The following is a 20,245-nucleotide window of genomic DNA, read 5'->3' as shown; positions in this document are numbered from 1 at the left end:
AAAATGCTACCTTTCCCCTAGGGCTTTCTCTGGCAACTGAAGCCCTCAGAGTTCTCTTCTGCTTATTGTGCCATGTCTTTACAATGTCATTTCATTTCACCTTGCCTCGTGGCACCCCACCAAGGCTGTAATGTTCACCAGGGCACTCATGCTTCTTTGTATTCCGTGCTCAAACAATACTTATGAAAAAAATTAAAATATCTAAACAAGCAGGAAAAAATCCTGCGTAAAATGCCTTTTCAAGAGAAGAAGTTAATTTGAGGGTAAGATGTAAAAAGTGGGAGGTATAATTTCTAAGACACACCACTTGGGACTGCTGGGAAGTTCCCAACTGAGCCATGAACCCTATGACAGGCTGATTAATGGACACAATGAAATGCTGGAGATGAGGAGAGAGGATAATGAGTCCACAGATTTTATTTCATTTGAGCCTTCTCAAATCCCCTTTGCATATACTACCTCCTTTAAAGTGAAAGCCAAGATGTTCTGAGCACAGAACAGAGTGCAAAACAGGCACTCAAAATATTTGTTCAGTGAGTATGTAAAAACTGAGCCCTTTCAGAAAAGCAGTTAGCGAAGGTTAGGGATTACTTAGCAAAATGTTGGCAAATGCATGCACCCTGGAGCCAGGGATCACCTGGGAACCTTCTAATTATCGCAAGAGGTCTGTGATTCCCTGTGCACATCAACGTTATCCAAAGAAGGAAAAAGTTAACATGCCTTGTATCTACCTTTCTGTTTCAGTATTTTCAGAATTAATGGATACTAAAAGAACAGTTTCTATCCTATAAAGCTCCTGAAAAAATTTTAAAGTCGAAAGGAGCTCCTTGGGATACGTTGTCATAGACTTTGGAATAAAGGCTGTATGAAACGTTAACTATCTTTACTCATCTGTTTAGGGTAATGTGAGTAAAGGAATACAAATACCAGCTACCATCTATTTGGTGTATGCTTTGTGCCAACTTCCATGCTAAGTGCTTTACCTGTATTACTTCATCATTATCCCATTAACTTATGATCACCCTGAAGGGGAAGTATTATTATCTCCATTTTATGGATGAGGAAATTGAGGCTGGGAAAAGCCAAGCAATTTTCCCAATGTTACATAGTAAAAATAAAGGAGACAGAACCAGGATTTGATCCCAGGTCTTAGTCAGAGGACTGTGCTCCTAACCATGATGTATTGGGCAGAGGAAAAGGTCATCAGAACCAACCAATGCCCCCAAGAATTCATGGAAGTTTCAGGGAGGACACTGGGTTTTCCACAGGAAGTGAGATGGGGCACCATTTTTCCTATCTGCGTACTAAGAGTAAAGGCTGTCTGGGAATGTTGAAGGACTTGGAGAGCCCAGGCAGCAACCATCTGTTACCATCCACCCAGTATAAAAGGCCTCCCTGCAGACCAGATACAGTCTGAGGAAAAAAGACTGAGGTTGAAGCTCAGTTAGAAGCCTCCTTGTAGAACCTGCTCTTTGTGCCAGGACAAGTGGCTTTTCTGCTGACAACACATGTGATCACTCTAGTTCAGAAAAGTACCCAACACTTGTACTTTTTCTCTAAAGCTTCCCATGACCTAGAGAAAAATTCTTTTCAGCCCCATTTCCCTTCCTTTATCAGAGATCAAAGAGACATGTTGGTGATTAAGTGCAACTTTTTAGTTTATGCAAAACTTTTTTTATGGATTTCTGTTTGCTTGATTTCTAGCTCCCTTTGCAGAGACAACTTCCACTAGATGACCAAGTGCTCACCGGGGAAAACTAGACCTGAAGGCAGAGTTAAACCTTTTCCTCTCTTGTTCTCTTTTGCTCATTTTCTTTCCTCATAGTGTCTCCCAATCTTGTAGTCATCAGCAGAAATCACACTCCTCCCCCTAATGCTGACAAAACCTGCTACTCCGGGGAGTCAGTGGGCTGAGAGAAGGTGGGGTGGGCCTTTTCTACACTTACAAACCACACCCATGAGCCATGTGGATTTCTTGTGGAGCTGGCCAAAATTTAGGGCACTTATTTAGCATTCAACCTATTCACAACACCAAGACTCAAGAAGTCAACCAATTCCACCTCTTCCTCTCCACCCCAAGTGCCCTGTTAGTACATTTTACTGAAAAAGAGCCAAAAAACTAACCCAGGTGGCCATTCTAAACTGCTCCAGTATCTCCAAAGCACGCCTGGCTAGTGTTTATTTACTCTTGTTCTTTTAAAAATGTATCTAGGAAGCCAATATCCTCCTTTAATCCAGTAATGTCAGTTTGGGTCATGTTTGCTGTGTGCCATGTGGGCAGCAACAACGTGACCCAAGACATGAACCATGTATGACTATTTACCTTATGTTGCTGCAGGTCTTCTTGGAAATAGGTAAGGAATATATTTTGAATGAAAAGTATTCTTCAGTAGATAATTTGTCATTAAATTATGTAAATATTCATAAAACAGAAGTCAGCATTAAAAGGGCATATCTGTGGCAACATCTATATTTTAAATAAACTGAGTTGTATTATGTGTAGGTGGGTGAGTGTATATGTATACACACACACACCCACCCACATATATATATAGATACAGATATGTTATAAATAATCTCGTTTAGTCCCAATAATAACCTAAGGGGGAGGAAAACTCTGCTGTTTTCATCTAAAGAAAACTTAGGTCAAAGAAATTAAGTAATTTGCCTGAGGACTATAGCTAGTGAGAAGATCGTTTTGAACCTAAAATTAACATTTCCGTCCAAAGTTCATGTTCTTCACTTACATAAACAGCCCTCAAGTGTACCTGAGCCAAATAAGTCATTTGTCCAGATTTGTACTTCAGAAGCCTTTCAAAAAATCAAATTGTGGGAAATGAAGATCTCCAAATCTACAAATACCTCTCACTGGGAATTGGCATTCACTTTTCTTCATCCATTCCTCCCTGTTCATGTACAATGAAAAATTCTAAGTGCCATGCACAGTGCCTGGCGTCATAGGGATGCAAAAAAACAGACACAGGGCCTCCAAAGTTCACAGACCAGTAGGAGAGGTAGGAGCTGGGAACTGGTAAGAATCACAAGAACAGTATGAAGTGATTCCCTGTCGTTTTATGTTATAATCCTGTTATTCGTGGATGGTTTAAGTATTTATGCCTAGGGAAAGTGTGCATGGGGATGTGGTTTCATAATTCAGCCTTACTAACTAGGTGATGGAAATTTTGACATTTAAGTCTCCCCAAATTCTTGAATTACTTGATTAATACCCAAAATTATTGAGCCACCTGACAATACTATTAAGTCCAAGATGTATTAATATATCACGAGTGTATAACAGATTGGCCTCATGAGGAACTTGACTACGATAATATAAGATCAAGATTTATCTTCTGATATTGCCAGAAATAAAACTGTTTTCACCCTATTGCCTCAACCAGTTTTACCAGGGGGTAGGATGGGAAAAGGAAAGGACCACAATCTTGCATGTAGGACTTAGATTTCTAATAGCCAGGGCCCCTGTAAACAGACGATATTGGACAGTAGCCCTCACAACCTCTCCATTTGCGCTTTTGTGGTGAGAATATTTTGTCTTTGTAGAATGTGGTTAAGGACACCTTCAGGGCAGAGTCACAAACTGGTGGTCCATGGCTAAAGACAGCTTATGAGTAGGATTGACTCAAAGATGTGTTTTGTTTGGCCCACATGGTGATTTTTTATAATTTTAGAAATTGTTACCAGTATTTAAAAATAGAAAAATTGTGCTTCCCTGGTGGCGCAGTGGTTAAGAATCTGCCTGCCAATGCAGGAGACACAGGTTCGAGCCCTAGTCCGGGAAGATCCCACATGCCGTGGAGCAACTAAGCCCGTGCGCCACAACTACTGAGCCTGTGCTCTAGAGCCCATGAGTCACAACTACTGAAGCCCGTGCGTCTAGAGCCCATGCTCCACAACAAGAGAAGCCGCTGCAATGAGAAGCCCGCGCACTGCAGTGAAGAGTAGCCCCTGCTTGCCACAACTAGAGAAAGCCCGCACGCAGCAGCAAAGACCCAACACAGCCAAAAAAAATACATAAATTTGCTAAAAAAATAGAAAAATTACACATAGAACTCTGGATTACTGACCATTCTTGAAAAACTGGAATATCTGATAAAGCCTTACCCCATTCCCACTTAGCCACAGTGGAGACGGTCTGGGTGGCAGCTGCCCCCCCAGGACATGGCATACACTGTCCACTTCCTCCCTAACTCCACCATGCCCATGTCACTCAGATATCTTACCTGACTGGTCTCAATAAGCTTTGGGGCTATTGAGTACAATCTTAAGTCCTAGAAAGAGAAACCCATTGCGATTTTGGGGCCAGTGACTTCCTGGCCCCACAGATACCATGGGGATAACCTACCTGGGCTGAGATGCAGGACAGCCTCCCACTTCCTGGAGGAAGGATTGTTGGCTACCTTCAAGTGAAGGAATGACTATGGGCAAAGCTTTATCTAGGGAGGTAGTAACAGGGAGACTGAAAACACAGTCCTATTCTTGAGAAGAAAGTCATTTTGGGGCCTGCCACAGGCTCTCCTCTCCCTGTAAGCGTTGTGTCTTTTGTAATTGGAGAGGAAGAACAAATCCCAACCTGTCAGTACACTGGTCTCTGCACACCTTGTCCCTCCGACCCATGCTGTAGGTATGTGTTACCAGAAGTCCCACCTCCTACTCTATCTGTCTGTATATACCTATTTAGTTTATGTAACTGTGTCCATTGGAACATGTAATGATAGTAGTAACAACAAGAACAACAATAACAAATACTACTTATTGAGTATAATAGCATACATTAGCCCATTAATCCTCACAAAGACCCTACGAGTTAGGTCCTCTTAACTGTCTCCACTTTACATATCAGGAAACAAAGCTTAGGGAGGTTAAGAGGTCAAGAGAATTCCTCACATACACACAGGCAGTATGTGATAAAGCCCAGGTTTGATTGCACATAATTTTGGCCGCTGGGTGGATGAATGAGCAAACATTTACAGCATGTATACTGTGGGCCAAACATGCTCACTTCTATTACTTCCGTTATTCCTCCCAACACTTAATCCTCATTTAAAAAGTGAAAGACTGGATGACTTAGCAAAAAATCCTATAGCTAATAAGTGGCAGAATCTGAGTCAGGAGCCAGGTTCTCTGATTCCCAGTCCTGTGTTTCTCCTGAGACAACTTCTGCTACCTTGGTGGGGCTGCTTGGTTTGTTTATTAGGACAGAATGCCTCTTCAGGCACGGCTTTCCAGTCAGTTAGTTTTCCAACTGGAAAATAAAACTTTCTCAGTCATAACAAAAATGGTCACAAAGAACCAAGACTGAAATCTGGACATTCCAGTTAAAAATAAAGTATTGGGTGGCATGTAGCCTGACATAATATCAGAATGTGATCAGTGACCTCTCAAGAACCAGCTGTACTTCAAAAGAGATGATATTAAGGCAGGTTCATCAAAAGAGAGGAATCTGAGATTTGAGAAACAGGTGAATGGGCAAATGGCCAATTTTATAGGTCTCCAAATAGAAAAGAGTACCAAGAACCAACACAGACCTCAGAAATGAGAGATGACTAAACTCCACTATTTCCACTAGGCTGAAAAGAATAGTACTCTCCTTTTCTGATCTACACCAGGCATTCACTACTCCCTCAGCTCATCCCAAATAATGTTAGCTTGGACAAGAGCTTGATCATGATCCCAGGGCCAGAATAAGAAACTAATTATTGATTAAGGTGTGTGTGTTCATATCAGGATAACCATGGGGCTGAGTGTGCTGGGTGTGGATGGGGGGTTGCTGAGGACAATTCTCTCTTTATTCAGAGTGGCCCAACAAAGTCAAGTATACCTCGGGTCACCCTCAATCTGGAAGATCACTGAAGATGGAGGAGTTTTGGGCACTGATTTGTTTCTTAGGTTCATTCCAGGGCTTGCAGTTCCCAAAGTGTGTTCCACAGTTTATTGGTTCTGTGAGGTGCTCCTCAAAAAAAGTGGTTTGTGGTCAAGTAAGTCTGGGGACAACTGTATATTCTAGTCCCCTCTTAGAAATTTACAGTGAAGATTAAAGGCTCTGATAACTCCTACAGTTAAGAAAACTACTTAGGGCTTCCCTGGTGGCGCAGTGGTTGAGAGTCCGCCTGCCGATGCAGGGGACACGGGTTCGTGCCCCGGTCTGGGAAGATCCCACATGCCACAGAGCGGCTGGGCCCATGAGCCATGGCCACTGAGGCTGCGCGTCCGGAGCCTGTGCTCCGCAATGGGAGAGGCCACAACAGTGAGAGGCCCGCGTACGGCAAAAAAAAAAAAAAAAGAAAAGAAAACTACTTGGTTTGGTTTAACCCAGTGTTTCCAAAGCATATCTGGGAAGGACGGCATATTTTCTTTCATGTAGTTCTTGTTTGCATTTCACAGAACTAGTGTTCTTCAGAACACAGTTTGAGCATCTCCCTAAATCACTTGGAAGGGATAAATTCTGCTGAATGAGCTCTTTTGTGGGAGCAGAGAGGTGAAGAAAATATACATGAACATTAAAAAATTTTCAGTTACAAAGGGTATATGATAAAATACAAGAATTCGTGGGACTTTCCTGGTGGTCTAGTGGGTAAGACTCCATGCTCCCAATGCAGGGTGCCTGGGTTTGATCCCTGGTCCGGAAACTAGATCCCACATGCATGCCACAACTAAGAGTACACATGCCACAACTAAAAATCCCACATGCCGCAACTAAAGATCCTGCATGCTGCAACAAAGATCCCACGTGCTGCAACTAAGATACAGCACAGCCAAAATAAATAAATAAGTAAATATTAAAAAAACAATAATCTGTGTCCTTCCCACCCCAGATTTCATATTTTATCCTCAATAGGTGACTAATATCAATACTTTCTGGTGTATTCTGTTAAACGTGTGTATATGTGTGTGTGTTTATACAAATGGGAGTTTTTATACATACCATTTTCTGCCTGCTTTTTCACTTTAAAAGCTTAGCGAGTCTTTCTATATTAGCATTTAAAGGTTGACCCCATTATCTTTAATGGCTGCATAAGAGTCCATTGCAGCAATGCACCCCAATTTCTTTAACCAATTACCTGTTGATAGACGCATAGGTTTTTTTTTTTGTTTTTTTTTTTCGGTATGCGGGCCTCTCATTGTGTGGCCTCTTCCGTTGCGGAGCACAGGCTCCGGACGCGCAGGCTCAGCAGCCATGGCTCACGGGTCTAGCCGCTCCGCGGCATGTGGGATCTTCCCGGACCGGGGCACGAACCTGTGTCGCCTGCATAGGCAGGCGGACTCTCAACCACTGTGCCACCAGGGAAGCCCAAGGCATAGGTTTTGAGGGGAGGTTTCCTGCTAAGAAAGTTTTACACAGAGACTAAGCCATGTGGGCCAATTCTAGGACGAGAGGGACTAAGCCCTTGGGTCCTTTTTGGTCTTCGCTGACCATCCCAGACCTGTACCTTAGAGCATATCAGCCAATCTATCAAGATGGCTGAGGGGGGGCGGTGCATATTTTGCTGGCATATTTTCTTTTAAAGCATTTGCTTTTCTTTCCAGGGTCAGTGAACGTAGCAATCCTACCTCAGTTGTGAAATAAGGTGCCCACTAGATGCATGGAGTCACTGCTGGGCTCTTTCAGCATCTTGATGTATTGTATGGGTTGTCTCACTTCTGTGAGGCTTCCCTTCCTCAAAGACCTCACTTTATGCCATATCTCCATCACAAGGCTGATGAGTAAGGAGGAGCCAGCTTCTGCTCTCATCCCATGTTCTCTTTTCTTGTCAAATAATGAGAACATGTTGTAGAAAACTTTGTCATTAAAGAAAAACTAAGCAACTCCACTTCTGGAAAGTAAAAACAAAAATACTTCCCCTTTGAAAGTAATGAAAATAGCAAGTTTTCTGGGTCAAAATTAAAACTCAGGGATCACAAGCACAGTTTTGTTTGCAGAATCAGATTTGGCTTCATGAGTCTGCAGCCCTTAGATCAGTGACTCAGAACAGACGTTTCTCCCCAGGTTCTTTGGAACTCTGAAATTTCCCAAGTTAGTCTGGCCCTTCATGTTCACTGATGATAAGGGGAAGCCCACAGGAAAATCCTTCTTCAGCTGATACTGACTCAGGGTCTCAGGACTTGAAGAGGATCAGCCTCATTTAGAGAAAGCATGGGGTTTCCTAGTCACTCATGGTCACACATCCCATGTGGGAGAAAGGGAGCAGAGAGCTGTTCTCTAGAGTGAGTGCTCTTCACCACCACACCCACATTCATCAGTCTTCTTTTTTGTCAGTTTTCCACCTCACAGTAATCATTTCTGGTTGGTGATATACCTGGACACCCTAGCAAAAGCAAATGCAAACCTGTTCTGGAAGAGCAACTCCACAGGTTCAGGCCGTACAGATTTCCCACACTGAATAATAAACCTTCCTGAAGAGCTTACAATACAAATTTACAAAACACTAAAGGAAATGATCCTTTGTGAATGAGACAGTGGATAAAATAAGCAAGATGATTAGCAACTCCAGAACTTGAGATGATGGAAATAAAATATCATAAAATACTGTAAATATGTTAGGCTTTAGTAAGTTAAACAGATTAAAAATAAACACATAAGGAGGGAAAAGAAAAGCAATTAAGTAAAAGAACCAAATAGAACTTCTAGAAATGAAAACATATTAATGAAACTGAAGACTTAATGAATGTATTAAACAGAAGACTAGATATAACTGAATAGGAAATTAGTGAATCAGAAGGCAGATTTAAGAACACTACAGAAAATTCATCATAGAGAGGTTGAGATAGATTTATGAAAGAATGGTTAAGAGACATATAGGAAAAAGTGAGAGGGTCAAGCATATATACAAATATAATAGGAATTATAAAAGGAGAAAATAGTCTGGAGAAGAGGAAAGGTGATAAGCTGAGAATTTTCTAGAATTGGTGAAAATTGCAAATCTTTACATTGAAGATGAACAGTGAATCCTGAGCACTACAAAGATTCATTCCTAGTCATATTATAGTGAAGTTTCAGGAAAAAGAAGAAACTTGTAATAGTAGGCAGAGAAATGCAGGTTATTAAGGACAAAAATTAGACCAGTAACAGACTTGTCAATAGCAATAATAAAGACATTGGGATGACACCTGCAAAATGATAAACAAAACCAATCATCAACCTAAAGTTTATCAACTAATTTATCACTGAACCTTGAGAATGAAATAAAGACATAGGCAAACAAAGACTGAGAAAGTTTATCCCTAACACACCCTTCCTGAAAAATTTCCTTAAGAAAGTTTATTTTATTGCACAAAGAAAATTGCACCTGAAAGAAAGTAATGAATGGATGCAGTAATGATTAGCAGGTAAACTGGTAAATGATAGTAAATTTAAATAAGTATTCACTCTTAAAAACACTAATATTAATAATGAGAATAGAATATTAGATAACAATGGCATAAGATGGAGTGGTTGATTACAATGAGGCTTTTAAAAAGTTTTTGTGTTGTTCAGAAGCAAAGAGATATTAATTCACTTTAAAATTTGTGAATGCAATAATAACATTTTTAAATGTAAGGATAAGCACTTAAAGAATAGAAAGTGTAAGCAGAGGAGAAAAGGGAGAAACAAAGAAATCTGATCAACTCAATGGGAGAATGTAAGAAAGGTCAAAGCAGAAACTACTAAGTGGAAAACAAAGAAACCACATTAAAAATTAAAGGGCATCACCACAGGTACAGAAGAGATTTTTAAAAGCTGTAAGCAAATACTATGAAAAATCATCTCAAAATTACTGCTTTCACTATGTTAATTTTGAAAGTATTAACAATTTTGAAAAACTACATTTGAAAACAGAAATGAAGTGTACAGTTCCCTAGGAAAAAAATAAATTGCCAGAATGGAATTAAGAATAGAAAATCTAAATGAGACATAGCTTTAGAGAAGCCTTCTCTCACACATCTCTCTCTCTTTTTCTCTCTCCTTCTCCCTTTTTCAGTTCACATGCTAAGTAATCTTTAAGAAACATAATCCTCATTTTATACAAAATGTTCCAGAAAACATAAAAAGAGGGAAAAATTGCAAAACATTTCATGAAGCTAATATAACTTTGGTAGTAAAACTAGACAAGGGCAACATAATAAATGAAATTATAGTTCAGATCCTTAATAAGACATTGCAAACTGAATGCTGCATGAGTAGGTGGGAATTAATCTCAGGAATGTAATGATGATTTAACCCCAAAATATTTATCAATGTAATTTTCTTTATCAACAGATAAGAAGCCCTTGTGCTTATTTTAATAGATGTAGAAAGGTATTTTTTTTAAAATTCAACAATCTTTCCTAATGAGAGTTTTAGTAAATGAGGAACACACAGGAGTTTCCTTTCTCAAATCAAGAATGTCTACCAGGGCTTCCCAGTTGGCACAGTGGTTGAGAATCTGCCTGCCAATGCAGGGGACACAGGTTCGAGCCCTGGTCTGGGAAGATCCCACAAGCTGCCTAGCAACTGGACCTGTGAACCACAATTACTGAGCCTGCGCGTCTGGAGCCTGTGCTCCGCAACAAGAGAGGCTGCGATAGTGAGAGGCCCGCGCACCGCAGTGAAGAGTGGCCCCCACTTGCCACAAGTAGAGAAAGCCCTCGTACAGAAACAAAGACCCAACACAGCCATAAATAAATAAATAAATTGGGAGTATCATTCTCTGTTAAAAAAAAATGTCTACCAAAAACTTACAGAAACTATCACGTTTCATGGTAAAATACCAGAAGCAGATTTTTGAAAGTTGGGAATAGAACAAGAATGCTGCAATTATAGCTTCTAATAACATTGAACAAGAGGTTTTAACCACTATAATAAGATAGTAAGAAGAAATTAACAATTTAAGGACTAAAAAGAAAGAAAATAAAAACTCTCATATTCTCAGAAAAAAGTATTATCTGTGTCAGCACAGTCCAATAATGCATTTTTCAGTGAGAGAAAAGTTCTACATCTGTGTCGTCCAATATGGTAGTCAGTAGTCATATATGGCTCTTGAGCACGTGAAGTGGAACTAGGAAGACTGAGGAACTAAATTTTTAATTTTATTTAAGATTAATTTTAAGTAGCCACATATGGCTAGTGGCACTCAAATTTGACGGCCTTGATCTATACAGAATAGCCAAGATAATGTATAAACTTGTTTGAATTAATAAGAGAATTACCAAGTTTGCTGAATGTAAAATCAATATACAAAAATCAATATTGTTCTTAAACCCTAGTAATAACCAATTAGAAAATATAATTTTTAAAAGGTACTATTCACAATAGTGATAATAACCATAAAGTAGCTAAAAATATATCAAACAAATATTTCCCTGGCACTAGCAAAGGCATAAAGGCTTACCTATCCCAATGTCTAAAAGGCCAAATTAGAGCTAGTTTTTTAGCTTATGACTTAATTATTGTTGTTTTTAGTTGTAGTATACAGAGAATTTTTCATGGACCTGCTCTTTCCTTAGTGCTACGAGTAGCCCTTATTAGTCATTTATACCACAGTGTGAGTGAGCTTGAGATGCTTCCCTTAAGAGCAGTTTTCGAGAAGAGGGAGGCAAATGGCATCAGACTCCCAGTGTCTGGGGGAAAACTAATTTTACATATGAAAGACCAGTGGGTCCTGCATATACTCTGTCATCTTTTCAGTGCTCCCTCTGCTCCATGCCTTATCAACATGCAAAGCTTTTTACTAGAGAAAGTCAGGCAAAATGCACATTTTCTAATAAAGCAGAAACAATTACTTTGAATAACCTTTGAGAAAAACCATGTAGATTTATTAAAAATTAAATTTTTAATTTACATGTATATTAAAAATTGTGTTTTTGCAGAAGTTTCTTGTTTACACATCCCCACAAGCCTCAACAAAATTGAAGATTATACTCACCATGAAAGATTTCATCAGGGTTTGTTTTAGAACAGTATAAATAGAAATCAAACCTTTCAGGAAATTATTGGCTTTAGCCAGACGATACAAAGTTTAACTTTTCAGCATACAGTATTAAGATATTTCTTTAGCTCCCACCTTGAATAGTAGGGGAAGACACAATACTATTTGCATGAGTAGAATAGTGAATGGCTAAAAGCCACTTTCCTTTACTTAACTCAGACAGGATGGGATCATGAAATAGGTTCTTGTTAAGAAATAAAGAGGGTTTTAACTTTTTTGGTTACAAAATACATAGATGTTTAGTTCACTTCCTTTTCTGTATTATTTGCAGAGCACTTAGAATTGTAACTGAATTTGCCTCACTTCTCTATACCACAGATCACCTTGAGGATGAAGTTAGACCTGGGGCAGTAACCACTCTCCCCTTTGGGACCAGATTATCAAGTAACATGACCCCAGGGTTTCTGTCTCCCTGAGGGCGATTTTCCAGTAAAGAGTGACGAGAATCAGAAGAATCTTGGACTTTTATTTTCTCTCTCTGTTCCTTCCAATGCCCTTCTCCCCCACACTACCCCTGCCTAACAAGTCACCATAGATGAGAGGTGAGGATGGTCAAGAGGGAATGTATTTTCAACACCTTGAAAATACTTGAACAAATCAGGTACAAAGAGGTTTTCAGAGACCAGAAAACGTATTGCTCTCTCTTATTTTACACTAGTTCCATTTTTTGAATTCACATTTGTTTCTCAGTGTTGGCTTAGTCTCCTAAAGTATTATGTATTTACCCAATGCAAAGAACTTTTAAAAAAATTAGGTATAATTAGCATATAACAATTTGTTTCAGGTGTACGACGTACTAATTCAATATTTGTTTATATAATGAAATGAGCACCACAATAAGTCTAGTTAACATCTATCACCACACATAGTTACACTTTTTTTTTTTTTTTTTGCGGTACGCGGACCTCTTACTGTTGTAGCCTCTCCCGTTGCGCGCACAGGCTCAGCGGCCATGGCTAACGGGCCCAGCCGCTCTGCGGCATGTGGGATCTTCCCAGACCGGGGTATGAACCCGTGTCCCCTGCATCGGCAGGCGGACCCTCAACAACTGCGCCACCAGGGAAGCCCAGTTACACATTTTTTTATCTTGTGATGAGAACTTTTAAGATACACTCTCTTAGCAATTTTCATATATGTAATATGGTATTATTAAGTGTAGTCACCATGCTGTACATTACCGAAGAACTTTTAATGTACAAAGTTTATGGACAAAAATAACTTTTTGTTATTTTTTTATAACAAATCAGAGAATACTCACAATCATTATAAATGTGCCCAAGAACTCGGAGAGCATTTCTTTAGCTAAGCTGCTCTTCAAGACCAGTCTCTGCTTCAAGCTTTTTTTCTTTTGTTCCATCTCAGGCTGCATCTTGGGGCCTCTACAAGGACCACCCTTTCCACCAATACCTGCTTCTTCTGGTCCCTATTTCACTGGCACATGGAAGTTTTAACAACTGCTCACAGATTCCTGGAGATGCCTGATTAGATAATATGGCTGTACAAATCCAGTCCCAATTAGAGCCTGTGGCTTAATCCTCTTCTGGTGAAATCGTCATTCCCTGTTTGCTGCTGTTTATTTGAAATGGCATATTAGAACCTGAAATCCTGAAAACAGTCTTTTTTGTACCTGATGGATTAATCATTACCTTTATTTTCAAGGTATTTTTTTTTCTCTGTTGGGTTTTTTTTCAAGAGATGAGAAAAGATATATTTTGGTTGCGTTGCCAAACCACAGTAATGGGCTCCAGTCCAGGAGAGATTTACATGTTGCACAATTGCAAGCTTCTGATGTTTTTTTCCTATTCAGAATTGGTTGGTTGACGTGTAGTTTGGAATTGTCAGATCAGGTATATACACATCTAATGTAAACATTCTTTTCTGAAGGAGCTTTCATGCAAATTGGAGAACAAGAAGAAAAATAAGATGTGTTGTTCAACAAGATTAATCACTCTTTTTTCTTCCAGTAACATTTCAGTGATTTAATTACACCTCCCTGAGGGTGTTAAGAACCACTGCATTCGTTCTAGAGATGGAGAAATTAACATACAGAGACACCATTCCAAGTCTCACATGGCAAGTCTGTAGGACAGGATGGGATCTACTCCTCTGTTACTGTAGCTGGGGTTCATCTACTGAGGATAGCTTGGGATCGAGAATCAGAAAGATGGAGAAGCCAACTTCTTAAGAAGCATTCTAGTTTGAAAACCAAGTTACTCTCCTTCATTTTCCATGAAATATTTAGGCAAAATACATACAAATAAACAATAGTAGCTTGAAAGACTATACTGCTTGGAGATCACTAAGCCAGAAGGAGATCAATCTGAGTATATGTCACCCCAATTAAACAAGAAAGGGAGTAAACATGCCTAAACAAGGCTCCTAGATTATATCTTTTAAGTTTGATGAATTAACATCCTTACAGGCAACAAACTGTGTTCAGGACTAGCTTCTCATCATGTCAAGTATTCAAGCCTTGTTTTTCAAAACTAGTTTGTGAGAGGAGGTAGAATCCAGCAGTTGTTTCTGAATACCAAGGCAGTCCCATGGAATTAGTACCCTTGCTGTGTGCTTCCTCCCAGTCCTCCCACAGAAAAGCCTGCTCTTTTTCAGACCCTCCCCTATCTTTGCAGGAGGCCCACAGTCACTCCCAGTTGAGGAGGCAGGCTGGAAGAGGGGCCTGGAAAAAACAGCTATAGAGATTTCAAGGACAGAAGACATACCTAGTCTGTAGGTGAAATCAAGTGTTAAGGCCTAAAGAGGTTCTAACTTGCCTGAGGGCATGCCATTGCAGAGCCAAAACAGGAATGAGCATTTTGACTGTAACTCCTGGTTAACTTATGGATACCATCCCACTATTGGGCATATACCCTGAGAAAACCATAATTCAAAAAGACGCATGCATGTACCACGATGTTCATTGCAGCTCTATTTACAATAGCCAGGACATGGAAGCAGCCTAAGTGTCCATCAACAGATGAACAGGTAAAGAAGATGTGGCACATATATACAATGTGCCATAAAAAGAAATGAAATTGAGCTATTTGTAGTGAGGTGGATGGACCTAGAATCTGTCATACAGAGTGAAGTACGTCAGAAAGAGAAAAACAAATACCGTATGCTAACACATATATATGGAATCTAACAAAAAAAATTGTTCTGAAGAACCTGGGGGCAGGACAGGAATAAAGACGCAGATGTAGAGGAATCAACTTGAGGACACAGGGAAGGGGAAGGGGAAGCTGGGACGAGGTGAGAGAGTAGCATTGACAGATATGCACTACCAAATGTAAAATAGATAGCTAGTGGGAAGCAGCTGCATAGCATAGGGAGATCAGCTTGGTGCTTTGTGACCACCTAGAGGGGTGGGGTAGGGAGGGTGGGAGGGAGACATAAGAGGGAGGGGGATATATGTATGCATATAGCTGACTCACTTTGTTATAAAGCAGAAACTAACACACCATTGTAAAGCAATTATACTCCAAGAGTTATTTATGACCATGCTATTCCCAGGTCCCAGTGGATGGACCAGAGAGACAGGACTTCATTGTGATTACAACTAATACCACACAAGGGTGTTCTGTGGTCTCTCCATTCCCTCACCTAACAAATACTTATGGCATACTCATTATGTGCCAAACACTGTACTTAACAAAAGCACATGGGGTTCTTGCCCCTTATAGAGCTTAGAGTCTCATGAGGGAGAGAGACGTGAGTGAACTAATCATAAACACAGAAATATGAAATTACAACAGAAATGTATGCTCTGAAGATAGAGGACATATTTCTGTAAGCAGATGTAAGAGGGGGATTTCATCTTGCCAGAGATCTCTGATAGCTTTTCCAAGGACATCATGTCTGAGCTGAGATCAGGAACAAGTGTAGTGGGGAATGTCTTGTGGGCTGGGGATGGGAACAGTATGATGTGTATCCAAGAATGAAAGAGAGGCAGCAAAGGAGCACAGTGCGGAATGAACCTGGAGCCGTGGGCAGGGATCGGACCATAGTGACCCTTGTAAATCAAGTTTAGGGTAAGAGCAATAATAAGTCACTGAAGTGGTTTAAGCAGGAGCAGGACACCATCAGATTTGAGTTTTAAAACTCATGTCCATGGCACATAATGTTTGAATAAACATACGTTGAGGTAGGGAGTGAGGAGAACCCTCATCCTAGCTGTGAGGTGGAGAGGGGATTGGTGGGGGCCTAAGACATTGGGGGATATTCCAGAATTCCAGGACTAGGTGGTGGCTTTCACAATGGAGAGAAATGGAAGGACTCGAGAGTTCTTTATATCTTAAATTGGAAGGACTTGATGGATTGGTTATGAAGGATGAGGAAAAGAAACTCAAGTTTGATGGCTGTATTCCTGGCTTGTTGGGGAAGGAGGTGCTAAGCCTCCAGAGAGGAAATGCTGGAAGAGGACCAGGACTGCAAGGGAAGGTCATGAATTCTGCTTGTGCAGGTTGAGACCTCAGGGCCTCTCTGATGCTTCTGAGAGAAGATGTCAAGTAGGAAGTGATATAGGTCTGTATTTAGAGGCAAGGTTCTTGTGCTCATCGAGGTGATAACTGAAGCCATGAATAAAGATGAGGTTACCTAAAATTAAGTTAAATTTTTAAAAATCATAAGGTTACCTGAGGGGAGAGTTTGAAGAAAGCACAGGTTAAGCTTGTGGTACTGAACATTTCAGGCTTAAGTGGAGGAGATGAAATATTTATCATTTCTTTCAGTCTACCTTCAGAGGACAGTTACACTTTTTACCTGCATCACCATGAATTCATCATCAGACCTAACTCACTCACACCCCCCTTTGCAAAGCACCCTCATGCCAAAGTTCCTGTTAGAAATATGGAGCTGCTTAGTTTCTTTCCTTCATTCAGAAGAACCTTTTATTATTTACCATATGTCAGGCACAGCATTAAGCAGTAGGGATTCAAAAATAAGGAATACAAATCTCTGCTTCTAAGGAGTTATATAGTCTGTGTGACAAGTACCTCCAAATGAACACATCATATGGTAAAATAGAAGCATGCACAAAGTACTGAACCAGAAGTCCAGCTATCACTGCATGGATATCCTAGAGGTTACCGTGCTGCCAACATATTGACTCATCCTGCCACCAACAGTCCTAAAATTGTGCTTACCTAGACACAGTGCCATGCTGAATCTATGGAGCTAGCCTACCCAGCTCTTTTATTTATTTATTTGTTGCCTCAGTTTCCTCGTCTTTTATTTTTTTAAATTTTTATTGGAGTATAGTTGATTTATAATATTGTACCCAGCTCTTTTATTGCTCCCTGACTCTGTCCCTCCGTGACCCTGACATTCTCTTCTCTGCTTTTGCCTTGAGAAGAGAAACCATCTTTGCCTCCATCATGGGATTCAACAAATCTGTTGTTCGTAAGGATAATCATCTCACACTCTGACCTTTACTCCCCAACCTCTTCTACTCTGGCCAAATTTATCCCCACTCTAGTTCAGAAGCCCCTTTCATGGCCACTGTTGGAACTGTGTCACCATCTCCTCTCTCAAAATCTTTCATACCAAGACACATCCCACTGACTAAAACTTCCAGTTCCCGCCTTTCACCCACTCTCTTTCACAAATCTGCTTTACATCCTCTTCATAGATTACAGTTTCTCAACTCCTCCCTCTCCACCCAGCCCTTACCTCACTGTCACCCGGGTTAATGATGCGCTTACCAGCGTCTCTGGTTCCATTGACCCCTTGACTTTCTTCTACACCCACATTGCCAAAGCCCAACTCTGAGTAAATCCAGTGATCGATTTTTCTCAAATGCTCTCTTCCCACACTGTGAATAATGCTGGAAAAATTATATAAATGTGTCGATTGACCCTAGAGGTAGTTGCGATCTAGCATCGGCAGTGGTCCCATATCCTTAGTTAACCTTTTATTTCAAAGGTTCCAGACTTCAGGGTGCATTCGGACACCCAGCTTCAGAGGGTATGATTTGGTAGATCTGGGATGGAGCTCAGGAATCTCACACATATACCTGATACTCCAGATACCATGCACTATTTCATTCTCCACAGCAGTAATACACCTCTTCCATGCCCCTCCGGCTCCCTGTCCCGGTCCTCCTACTCAGCTGATGACCTTTTCTCCCAATCCACTGGGAAAACAAATGGGTTCATTAGCTATAATACTTTTGTACCTCTTCTCCTCAAAAAGTTGCCCTAATTTTATTTATATTGTCCTTTCCCTTCTTTCTTTCTAAAGTTAACCCTGATGCTGGTGTACTGTCCCAGCCCCTCTGAGATCTTGGCTGATTAACATTCTCCTCACTCTCTCAATCTCTATCCCCCATTGGCTTCTTTCCTGGGGCCTAAAAACAAGCTTAAGTCTTGACTATCCTGAAAAACGTTCCTTCAGAATTGTTTCACCTCAAATTCCACAGTCTTAGTCAATTTGGGCTACTATATCAAGACCTGTAAACTGGGTGGCTGAAGCAACAAGCTTTTATTTCTCACAGTTCTGGAGGCTGAAAGTCTGAGTAGGATACCAGTAAGGTTGGGAGAGGGTGAGAGCTCCTTTCCTGGGTATAGACAGCCACCTTCTTGTCGCATCCTCACATGGCTGAGAGTTCTAGTCTTTTTATCCTCTTTTAAGAGTACCAGTCCCACCATGGAGACTCTACCTCCATAACTTCATTCAAAACCAGTTTCCCCCAAAGTCCCCCCACTGCAAACACCACCGCATTTGGAAATTAGGGCCTCAGTGTATGAGGACACGAACATTCAATTCATAGCAACCATTTCATGTCTCATGTGCTTTTTTTCTTTTCTAGTTGGGGTAAAAGATAACCACTTTACCTTGAGCAAAAAATCATACTAAACTGAAAAAAAATCAAAAGTATTTAAATTAAAACAAAAGTCTGTCATAATCCCAGCTCTCATAGATAACCACTGTTAACAGATTGAAATATATCCCTCCAGAATTTTTTTCAGTAGATCTATATAAATATTTTTTTTCTAAAAGTGGGTTATATTATACATACTAGATTAATGTGTTTTCTCTTCAGAATTTCTGTCTTCTTTCTATGCCAATGTATAACTCATCTTTTTAATGACTGTAATATTCAATTGTACAAATGCGCCATAATTTAAACAACTTCCTTTCAATAGACAATTGGTTGTTGCTATTTTCACCCCATTAAATGAACATCTTAGTGTATATAATTATCTATCTATCTCTTAGCACAATGGCCTAGAAGTTGAAATACTGATCAAAGAATATGCATATATTCTGGGTTTTAAAAGTACCTATTTCTCCGGGACTTCCCTGGTGGTCCAGTAGTTAAGACTCTTTGCTTCCACCGCAGGGGGCACAGGTTCGATCCGATTCTGCATGCCGTGTGTGGGGGATTCTGCATGCGGCCAGGGGGGGAAAAAGTACCTATTTCTCCCATTCTCTTTAATATTGGTTAATGTAAATTCTTTCTAATTCTTTTCCGACTATAGCAGTTAAAAAATTACATTGTTTTAGTAGGCATTTCTTTGGTTAACAGTGAGGTTGGGCATCTTTCATGTGTTAGCTATTTGTGTTTATTCTTTTATACGTTTTAAATTTATGTGTGTTTATTCTTTTATACATTTTAAATTGATGTCCTCTACCCCTTTTTCATCCATTTCATTTTTTATTTATTAATTTTTGTCACTCTTTATAAGAATATAAATCTTTTATCTGTTATATGTGGCAAATCATTTTCCACTTAATCTTTTATCTTTAATTTATAATGATGATGTGTGCGTGCAATAGAGAAGTTTATAAAATTTGTGTACTTAAATCTATAAATATTTTTCTGTATGGTTACCAAATTTGTTATTTATGCTAAAAAGGCCTACTCTATCCCCAAATTACAAAAATATTAAACTTTGTCTTATTCCAATATTTTCATGACTTTAATTTTCACACTTAAGTTTTTAATATTTTTAGAATATATTATGATGTACAGTATAAGGTAGAATTCTAATATATTTCCAAAATATTTTGACAAGTTTTGCAACACTATTTGGTTTGAAATTCCATCTACGCTATATAAAAAAATTCCTGAAAGTAGAATTGTAATTTTTTTAACATCTTTATTGGAGTATAATTGCTTTATAATGGTGTGTTAGTTTCTGCTTTATAACAAAGTGAATCAGTTATACATATACATATGTTCCCATATCTCTTTCTCTTGCGTCTCCCTCCTTCCCACTCTCCCTATCCCACCCCTCTAGGTGGTCACAAAGCACCGAGCTGATTTCCCTGTGCTTTGCGGCTGC

The 20,245-nt window shown here is 39.8% G+C and overlaps 1 protein-coding gene across 1 annotated transcript in view; it reads right to left on the bottom strand.

The window, feature by feature from the left end:
* Positions 1-13,696, bottom strand: part of AQP9 (aquaporin 9) — a 35,292-nt gene extending 21,596 nt beyond the window's left edge. The window contains exon 1 of the mRNA XM_029239111.1: positions 13,219-13,696. Coding sequence (XP_029094944.1) covers positions 13,219-13,329 — 111 coding nt within the window. The 5' untranslated portion in view covers positions 13,330-13,696. The remainder of the gene's footprint in view (positions 1-13,218) is intronic.
* Between the last annotated feature and the right edge of the window lie 6,549 nt (positions 13,697-20,245).

Source organism: Monodon monoceros, unplaced genomic scaffold (genome assembly GCF_005190385.1).
Source record: "Monodon monoceros isolate NGI ecotype Baffin Bay Population unplaced genomic scaffold, NGI_Narwhal_1 Super_Scaffold_21, whole genome shotgun sequence".
NCBI classification, from domain to species: Eukaryota; Metazoa; Chordata; class Mammalia; order Artiodactyla; family Monodontidae; genus Monodon; species Monodon monoceros.
The sequence above is the reverse complement of the archived record's forward strand: the minus strand, read 5'-3'. Positions and strand labels throughout refer to the sequence as shown.